General features: G+C 41.7%; 1 protein-coding gene across 1 annotated transcript in view; it reads left to right on the forward strand.

Annotated features, from left to right (window-relative positions):
- MAPKAPK2 (MAPK activated protein kinase 2) overlaps positions 1-3,675 on the forward strand; it is a 96,423-nt gene extending 92,748 nt beyond the window's left edge. The window contains exons 8-10 of the mRNA XM_048497596.1: positions 119-204; positions 342-422; positions 1,809-3,675. Coding sequence (XP_048353553.1) covers positions 119-204; positions 342-422; positions 1,809-1,952 — 311 coding nt within the window. The 3' untranslated portion in view covers positions 1,953-3,675. The remainder of the gene's footprint in view (positions 1-118; positions 205-341; positions 423-1,808) is intronic.
- Positions 3,676-10,678: the final 7,003 nt, after the last annotated feature.

A 10,678-nucleotide genomic window follows, 5' to 3' on the forward strand; every position in this document is an offset into this window, starting at 1 on the left:
TCCTGCATGAGTGATCTCCCTTTTGCTGGTCTGATGCTCCTGAAGAATGATACTAGTTTTGTGATGAGATGACAAGATGTAGAATAATAAATCCTCTTGTTTATTGTCCTACCTGCAGTCAAACAGCTGATCCGAAATTTGCTGAAAACAGATCCAACGCAGCGCATGACAATAACAGAATTTATGAATCATCCCTGGATTATGGTAAGAATTCTCTTTTCTGGAAGAAAAAAAAAGGAACATACCAAAATTCTTTCCAGTCTAAATTGGAAGCATGAGAGCAAGCTGTCTAGAGTATCTGTGACATAATGGTTTATTTTCAATTTGTTGTCTTTCCACAGCAATCCATGCAGGTGCCCCAGACACCACTGCATACTAGCAGAGTTCTAAAAGAAGAGAAGGACCTATGGGAAGATGTCAAAGTAAGTTATTTATCTATTTTGTATTTGTAGCCTGGAGGAAGTTGAAGTGACAGGTGCAACTGATAGCTGTCTCAGACTTAACCTAGTGGTAAGGGTTTCTGTTTATTGGAATGTTTGCAAAGAAGAATAGGGACTGTTTCACTACTTGACAATACCTAAGATCAGAACAGCTGAAAAATAACAAGATACCTGTTTTGTATCTAGAACCCCTTTTCTTGCTGGGGACACATTAGAACAGGGGTCTCTAGTGTAGTGACCATTCATGCTAGAGCACCCACTGATTCCTTTTATAAAGCCCTCCAAGTGTTTTGAAAAAAATGGATGGGGCCAGGAAGGATCTTTGGCCCAGCACAGTTTCTGATTGACTACTGATGATTCGATTGGCTATTCAGATTTTTTTAAGTGGCTTTGGCAGCTGCTGCCACCACAGCCTAAGGAGCAGCAGTGGTGTAGGAGGTTAAGAGCTCGTGTATCTAATCTGGAGGAACCGGGTTTGATTCCCAGCTCTGCCGCTTGAGTTGTGGAGGCTTATCTGGGGAATTCAGATTAGCCTGTACACTCCCACACATGCCAGCTGGGTGACCTTGGGCTAGTCACAGCTTCTCGGAGCTCTCTCAGCCCCACCTACCTCACAGGGTGTTTGTTGTGAGGGCGGAAGGGAAAGGAGATTGTAAGCCCCTTCAAGTCTCCTGCAGGAGAGAAAGGGGGGATATAAATCCAAACTCTTCCTCTTCCTCTTCTTTTCTTCTTCTTCTTCTTCACTGTATTACTGAAGTTAAGGTGCGGCACTCATGATATGGCTGGCTCCGCCTCCTGCAGCAACCATTTTGTGGCAGCCATTTTGTTGCTGCAACCACCATGCCATGTAACAATTCCAAATGGGCCTGCAGGTTCAAAAGGTTTGGGGACCCCTGCACAAGAATTACCTTTTTATTTGCAAATATTATGCTTCAGCAAGTGCTGGAAGATATACTAATTTCTGCACTGCTATATATTATTTCACTTAATATCAGAACTGGAGTGACTTTTATCATATTGTCATAATATTCCTTAAAATCAGTGGGTTGATAGATTCTTATTGGATTTTTATAGGACCTTCAGTTTGCTGACATTTCATCTCTGTCTCATAGCACAAGTGTGGGTGAGGGTTGAATACACTTCACTGGGGTCTTGGAATCCAGAAGGGTCCAGCCCAGCAGCACTTTGGTCTATTTATTTCATTTCAGAAAAAAAGTAGATTTTTGTAGGTATGCTTCACACAATTGCATGGGTTGGGATCGTGTGTGTGTGTGTGTATGGAGGCAGTAGTAAAGTTTGCACTAGAACTGATGTTTTGCTTTGCTTCTGTGTCTCAAATTTGATGTTCCCTCTTTCAATCATTTCCAGGAGGAGATGACCAGTGCCTTGGCCACCATGAGAGTAGATTACGAACAAATCAAGATTAAGAAAATTGAAGACTCATCTAACCCGTTGCTTATGAAGAGGCGGAAGAAAGCAACCCCCCCTGAGCCTAGTCCTATTTCTCCCTGAGCCCTCAGTGGAGCCAAGCCTGGTGGTTGTGAATGAAAGCAATAACTATATCTATATTTTTTTTAATTAATCAGAGGTGACTGTCATATCAAACGCATGGAATTCAGACCTTTGTACCAGACTAGTTATTTTTTTAGCTGCCACTTGTGGTTCTCACCTTTCTGGGGCCAGGCAGGAGACAGCTGCTCTCTGTACAATACACACTCCCCCCTTTGGTCCTGTAGGGAAATATTTTTGGTAAACTCTACCCCAATTTCCTTTCAGAGACACGGAAATTCCTGTGGTCAGCATTTTAAAGGTTAATAATAATAATAATAATATATTTAAAACTACTGTAGAACTGAAATCCAGACAGTAAGAGTCCTGTGCTACGTTTTTAGAGGTGAAGACTTTCAGTTTGTATCGGAGAAGAGCCAGGGCTACTGAAGAAATTCCGGGTGATGCTGTTGTATTAATTTAATATCAGAAATTGCTCCTTTGAGGATTGCTATTTGGTCCATTGGAAGGTTTTGGAAACAGTGATCTTATACCAAAAGTGAAAGGTGTCTCCTTTAAACTGGAAGTCTTCTCTCTGAATTTTGTGTACATAGGATGCTTTCCTCTTACTTGTGAGTTGTGGATTACATGTAATAATATGGTAGAATGTAACTTGAGTGTGAGTAAAGGTGCAAGAAGGCTCTACTTTTGGTTTCTACCCTGAATGTTTGAAGGGTAGTGGGAGGGCCTCTGATGCACCCCAAATTCAGTTTATGATCTCAGGGTATTTGAAGGTCAGGGAGGAGAGAAGATGTGTGTTGAATGAAGATGTTGATGATGGAGCACTTTCATTAGCTGACCCAGCCTTCCTGGAGAAATGCATCAGAACATGTCTTGCTGTCCTTCACCATCTCATTCAGTGTTCATGCTGATGTCCTTGTTATCGCTCAAAAGTTCTTATGTTATAATATTGCAGGCTCATATCTCCACACAAACGAACATTGTGTTGTGACTGTTGCTATTGTCTTCCCGTGTAGCTAAGCATGACAGTCCTTATCTACAACAACACCTTCTATTTGTTTGGAGCTTGTAGCAAACCTGAGATATACATCTTACTGGAATTCAGCTTGGACATGGCATGGGGCAAAATCTGCCACCTACCCATTCTAAAGTGGAAAATATGGTGAAAAATGGAAGCACCATAAAAATGGGGTTTTGTTGGGTGAGTTTCTTTGTGGCTTTCAGTGTCATTTGCCAAATGGCAAAACTGGTTGTGGTAATGCCTAGAAAATCAAAGAGCCTGAGCTGAGTTTGAATGAGACAAAATGGCTTCTCTGTGACCTGCAGACTTCAGCTGGGATTCTCATCATCTTCTTCAACGTATTTGCCTAAAGTTGAGCTCTCCTGAGTACAAATTTCAATTCTTACTTTGTGTTACAGAAGAAAAGGGTAAAGTGGCCCTTCACTGAAAATTTGCCTCATTCTGGTTGTCAGTCCATTTTTCTGTTCCTTTCTGTATATCTTTCATCCATGACTGAATATCTTTTGCCATATTTGTTTCACAAGGTTTTAATGTTTTAAACACTTTTTTTAAAAAAAAGAATGGTAGCTTTTAGATGACTTTTTAGACACTGTGTAAAAATTAATTTGTTCAAGGAGAAGATTTTTTTTTGGTGTCTCTTTGTTGAAAACAAATTCTCTGGTCTGCTTTTCCTTGTTTTGGATTAAAGACACCTAGTACATCAAACCATGTTTTTGTGTGATCCATTGCAAAGAAATCCTACTGGTTTGGGTTACTGCTATCAGTCATTTAAGAAGACTAGTTTTTGTTCTGCATAGAGCTGGCTGCAAAGGTCAGTGGAGAAAGTGTTATCTGGTCCAGCTTTTATGACTCTAACACTTTTGATTTTTCACATGCATTCATCTTTAATAAAATTTGCAACCCAGCACAAACAGGGAATCTTTAGACATCACATATAATCCAACAATCCTTTTTTGTAAGATTACCCTTTATGTAGATGTGCCAAATATGGATAGTCCTGAGCAATTCACATTTATATGTAAAGTGGCTAGTGGTTGATGTAGGAATGGAGGAGGAGGCACAGTAGAGGAAGAAACATATAGTTACAATTCCCTTCATCTTACCTTTTGCGCAAGTATTTTTTTCCTCTGTGATCTCCCTTTGATAACCCAAGCTGCACAGGATCGTGAACAGGTGAGCTGAAGAATTTTGAATTGGAAATCAGTCTGTGCTGCCATGTATCCAGTGGTGGGATTCAAATAATTTAACAACCAGTTCCGGTGGTGGGATTCAAATAATTTAACAACTGGTTGTTTACAAGCACCATTTTAACAACCGGTTCTGCCACAGTGATGCGAACCTGCTGAATCCCACCATTGCATGTATCTCTGGCCAATGTTGGGAGATTTGCTGGCTACAGATGCATTTTATTTATTTATGTTTTCCCCTGACAACTTCCCATTGACAAAAGGCAGTTTTCCAAAGTTAAAACTAATAAAATAGTTCTGGTCTGTGCTATTTCTCAATTGTTAAACTTGTTCCAAGGCAGTTATGTGGACCCATCCCTGTCACTGGCATATCACTGTTAACTCCAGTTCAGGGTGCTTAAGTGAAATACCAAGTGGTGAAGCTTGGACACTGTAGCAGGTATACTCAACAGACAAAATGTGGACGAGGGTTCATTTTAGCCAGAATGGGAAGATTTTCCTCAGTTACTTCATTTCTCAATGGTGTCAGTTGTTGTGAGAACAGGTCTTTCAAATTATATAGCTGAGTTATGCCACAAAGATCTTTTCCTTGCCTATATTAATTCGTTTGTTCCAGCAAAAGCTGCAAGCAGTGTGGGAGCAGATGGGAGTGCCCTGGTCCTATGCTGCTGCTACTGCTTTTCCACCCCATCCCCCATTTTCTTCCCCTACATCTGTGTGAAACCACAGACATGGCAGTGATCAGGCTGGGCCCCCACGGTCTGATAACTCCACTTTCCCCACCTTGCCTGTTCCCAGTTGAGCCATGGTAACAAGCTTCAGCATAAGTCATCTGGGGAAAGAAAAGCCCTTTTGAACAGTTAAATGGGGACAGGAAATGAGCTTAGTTTCATTCCTCTCACCAGATTGGCTGCAGTGGAAAGTCCACAAGGATGTTCTTCCCTCCACCATGCCACAGTTCCTCCTTTGATCTGATTCAAAGAAGGCTTTCCTGTGATCCAGTTGAAGAGGGAAAGTCCAGGTAGGCACACAACTTGTGCCCAGAATGAGCCCCACATCAAGGTGAAGCTGTCTTGTAAATCAGAGGCTTCCTATATTTCATGTGGAGAAAAATTCCCACGTGGAATCAACACCTTATCCTAAGATTGTGGAGAAAACAATAGAATGATTGCCCAGTTCAACAATCCATCTACTTCTGCTTTGTTTGACTGGAACAGCAAATAAAAGCATTCTGTTTTATGACATAGCAGTTGCTCCATAGTCTTGAATACATGAGTGATGTGGGGATGGTTTATACTTTAGAAAGATGTGTTCCCTGTCACAATATCATTGTAATACATAATATGAAAAACAGCTCTTGTTCCACTTGTGGTGTCAATATATGTGAATGAGTAGTTTTATGCTAAAAATGCTGAAAAAATACAGTTGCCAAAGGATTTGAGGAAAATATCCTGCCCCTTTAATAGAGGCTTAAATATGAGGGAATGGGCAGCTGAAGATTTTCAAGGGATGGAGGTAAATAACATCACCTGGCTACATACGTCACTTCAGACATAACAGCCCATAACAGTTTTATAAATAAACCTCTGGTTGAAAGAGCCCCTGAATTTTTTTGTTTGAGAGATTGTGTTGGATTTACATAGAGCACATGATGTTGGAGATTAGCTAACATGCAAACTTCCAAGAATGTAACGTATTTTCTTCTCATGCAAACTTCAAGAATGTAATTCCTTCTCAATGTAAAAGGGCACCAAAACTTGAAATATTTGTTACATTGAGATGTGATATTGAGGGTAGCAGTTAGGCCTGTTCACTGCACTTGCACCTACAGCTGTCTGACATGATAGCTTTCTGTCCAACCCTCTTCTAGGATCTGTTTTTAAGAGCCCCATCTGGTTGTGGGTGAATCTGCCGGTAGAAATGGCGCACAGCCACACCAGTGGATTTGCGCTCCCTGGGAACTTACCCTGGTGGGGGGGTGAGTTTTGCCGGTGTGTGGTTGATGCCGCTCCCTCCCCAGCACTGGGACACAGTGCAGGATGCTGCAACTGTGTCCTTGCTCTGCCACTGCCGGCATAGCAGGAGCATGGCTGGGGGAGGAGCCAACATTTCCTTCCTCCCAGCCTTTTGCCTCGCTGCACTGCTGGCATTTCAGTCAGACTTAAGCCTCCCAAAATGGTGGCAAAGGTCTGAGGAGCCCCATAGAGGCTGTACAGCTGCAGAAAGATGTTTTCTCTCTGCAGGCCTCCCAACCCCTCCGGGAAGCCTCTCTTGTGGATGGAACTGTTACATAAATCAGTTGTAAAATTTTGAGAATGGTGGAAATGGTTTGAATGAATGCAATCTACCATCCTAAAAGTACATTTGTTTGCCTCCTGTGATAGCTCCAGCATGACAGACTTCCCTCTCTCATCCTTAAATTGCTGTGGAGGTACATTTTTTAAGCTAGGGAGTGAGGCAAGGACTGTCTTTACAGCTGATTAATTTTTCTAGGATTTGCATGACCCTTTCAATCATGTTTAATTTATAGACAGCATTTTGATTTCTAGAACTTTTGGTCAAGAGCCTTAAATTAGAAGAGGAATCCCAGGGGCAGCAGTGCAGCCCTGCTTGATCATCTGGCCCTCCCTTCCTTATCCTGCTTGACTACCTGCTACTCTGCCTGCCTTCCCTAACACTACTCAATACCTTTATGTTATCTGCTCAAGCACAGACAGTGCTTCTCTGATTTCAACTACCTTTAAAAAAAATACTTGACTCATTTTTTTTTGCAAACCTGGGCATCCCCCCCACCCCCCTGTTCTTAGGCAAATCTTCTTTCTCTGTAAATTGCCCCGGTTTCTAGATTTAAGGATTTGCAGCTGGGCGCATGATGAGAATTTGATATAACATAAGAAGATGAGATATCTCCCTTTGCTTGCCTATCTGCCCTCAGACTCCTGCTTCTCTTCCCCCCCCCCCATGATAAACCTGTAGATAAGAGGGAATCTTGCCCCCTTACCTCTGCCACCCTCCTCACCACTCTGGCTAGCCCCTCGCAGTGAGTTTGTTCATCTCCCTTTTCACTTTTCTCCAGGAAGAGGCAATTGGGAGGGCATAGCAGTTACTCCTACTTTCGCCCTTCTCCCACCCACCTTCAGTGTTGCTGTTTCCACCTATCATGCGATTTCCCTCTCCTCTGTCTCCCAGTAGCAGCCAACAGAGGCACATTATTTGGAGAATATAACCCCTCTTCCATTTTATTTTTCCCTCCATGGTATTTTGCAAACTTGGGGGAGGGGTCTTCTAAGTTTGCAGAAATATTTCTCTCATATGGCCTGGATCCATAGATTTAAGTATCTGCAGATGGAGCCCTGCTGAGAATTAGGTATACTGATGATACCAATGGAAAGAGATTTTCTCAGGCTGCTACAGACATACCTGCTGCTCACTGAAGTTGGCAACGAGCCCTTTGGGGGTGAGGCGGCCTATAAATCCAATAACTAACTAACTAACTAACTAAATAAATAAATAAATAAGTGTCTTTACAACCACTATGAATATTTTTGTGTAATTTTTCCTTAGTGAAGGTCTCTATTTGGTCTTCAATCTGTTGTTTATGAGAGAACATTTCAAACCAGCATTTGTCAATTAGAGTCAGTTGTCAGTTTGGGAACCATGGGGTGCAAATACTCAGTCATCTCACAGTGACTCAAAAGGAAACCAGAGAAACCTTTTTCTTGGTGTTACAAACATTCATGTTAATTTATTGTACATGCTGTTCTGTACCTCAGTTGCTTTGTTTTGCAGAAAATGCTACCCACAGAGCTACAAAAACATAGATCCGTTTCTGCAGTGATGATCGGCAAATTCAGCATGTAAAAATCAAATGTTGTTATGGCAGTATTTACAGATGCAAGGAAAAGAGCATTAGGGTATCCTGTAAATATGAAGATTGCATATTGTTCTTAAGAAAAACCAGAATGAATGTACCCAGACTTATGAACTGAGAAAAGTAGAGGTTTGGCACCTACATACATATTTTAAATTAAGTATAAAATTGCTTATTATGCAGTAATTTTGCTTCTGCTTGACATGAAACGGAGCAAAGTGGTATATTACACACTGAATCCTTGCCACTTCCTGCTAGAAATCATGTCTTCTTGTCTTGCTTTTGAGATTTCAGCAAGTGCTACCCAGATCTGATCACTATCTACTCAAGGAAGGGTTGTACCCCACTAGAGATGGGTTCCAGTTAAAATAGGTTGCCCTTGGAAACTCATGTTTCCTACTGAATTCCAGAATGCTTTGTGGAATTTTAAGATTCCAAACATGTGCTCTGTTGAAACTGAGGTGGGACTTGGAATGTAAAACTCCTCGAAGCTATTTAACTCTTCATCAACCTCTCCCAACCCTGAGGTGAACCTCACACCCTGGAGTTGAGTGACCTGAAGGGAACTAGGAGACATCTAGAAAGATACCAGCAAAAACCTCAAATTTAATCTGACAGACTGTGCTGTAGAGCACATTGGAAGACATATGAACCAGTGGTGACTGTAGCAATGAAACATTACTTTTCTGCTACCACTGCACCAGGTGGTTCAAAGACCATCCCAGCTATTCAAGGCAGCTTGGCATCTTATTTTTAAATCTGAGCCTTTGTTATCTCAGGAACAAACAATTACTCATGATACTTGTGCAATGCTTTTTGATGATAAAAATGCTGTGAAAACACTATGATCTAGATGCCAGTTGTAACATAGGTCAGTCAGAAGGACCGCCTAATATACCACATGTATTTATGCTTTGTGGAATTTTAAGATTCCAAACATGTGCTCTGTTGAAACTGAGGTGGGACTTGGAATGTAAAACTCCTCGAAGCTATTCCATGTATTTATGGAAATTTTTGATCCAGTTTCTGTAGTGGATGTTGAAAAGATTCTGTGAAGACTTCTATGAGTGCCCTGGATCCTTTTCTATCCTGGCTGCTACACTCATGTATGCACCACCTGATCAAGCATTTAGTATCTTATCACAAATAAATCATTGCCTCAGGGCATCTTCCTTGGGCTATTCAAAGATGCAGTTGTCCATCCATTATTTAAACAACCATCTCTACAAAAAAAATGACAAGACCAATTATTGCCCTGTCTCAAATCCACCCTTTGTGGGCAAAATGATTGAGTGGGCAATTTCCTGTTCTTCCTGGATAACACACCTGCTCTGGACCCTTTTCAGTCTGGTGGTTAAACAGCCCATGGTGGAAAAAAATCCTGACAAGACAAAGGTAATATTGATTGGAAAGCAGAGATCCTGAAAAACTTTGAGCTTCTTTGTGCCTCTCACTTTTGATGGGGTTCAACTGACTAGGTCAGTGATGGCGAACCTTTGGCACTCCAGATGTTATGGACTACAATTGGCCATCCTGGAAGGGGCTGATGGGATTTGTAGTCCATAACATCTGGAGTGCCAAAGGTTCGCCACCACGGGACTAGGTATTATACTGGACCCACAACTGGAGAAACAAGTTAACACAGCTTCAAAAAATGCTGTATTCAAAGTCAGTCTAGTCTAGAAGATGGTCTCCTACTGTGACATGGCCAATCTGGCCACCTGGATCTACTCAGTGGGAACACTGAGACTTCTACAATAACACACTCTTCATAAGTCTCCCCTTGAAGTCAACTCAGAGACTCCAGTTGTTGAAGGTCAGCTATTGGTTTCAGAGGGGAATTAGGAGCTAGGTGAAGCATACCTGCCATTCTGCGGTCATTCCACTGACTGCCCATCAGTTACCAGGTTTGATTCAAGATGCTGGCTGTCATAGGAGGAAGTCTTTCATAGCCTTGGTCCATCTTGTCTGCAGAACCACCTTTCCTATGCTCCTATGCTTTATCATGCCAGCATCATTCATCTGAGCAAGGCTTTCCTTCTGCAGGTGCCAACCTGCAAATGGGCAAGATGAACAACTGCTCGCTCACATATTTTGTTGTGGTCTCCATCTTATGGTACAACTTGCCTAATGAGGCCAAAAAACTTGCACTACTGTGGCACTCCACAAACTATGCAAAATTGAATTATTCAGGAGAGCTTTTTAGACAGATAATAGTACGGTGCTGTAACGACGGTTCAGAAAGATGCTTTGGGGACTGTGGAGTATACTATTGTGCAGAATTTGCACTGCCTATTGCTGTATTCATCATCCTAGTGTGTAATTTCTGCATTGTTTAATGTGTCATGTTAATGCTTATGCTTTGTCTCAGCTATTTTCAGATTTCTGCTTGGTTTCAGATTTTAGCCCTACTGCATTGTTTATTGAATGTCCAGTCCTCTGGATTGTATTGACTTATACTATGCTATGTAATCAACCTTGAGATTCAGAGAGAAAGGCGTACTATAGAAAACAAATAAACACAATTTTAGAGACTAAGATGATGGAATTTTGCCCATGGGGAAAATCAGTGTACCTGCCAACCCTTAATACTGTTCAATGTATTGGCGAAGGCTTTCATGGTTGGAATCACTGGGGTGTTGTGTGGTTT

The sequence above is a fragment of the Sphaerodactylus townsendi genome, linkage group LG05 (genome assembly GCF_021028975.2).
Source record: "Sphaerodactylus townsendi isolate TG3544 linkage group LG05, MPM_Stown_v2.3, whole genome shotgun sequence".
NCBI classification, from domain to species: Eukaryota; Metazoa; Chordata; class Lepidosauria; order Squamata; family Sphaerodactylidae; genus Sphaerodactylus; species Sphaerodactylus townsendi.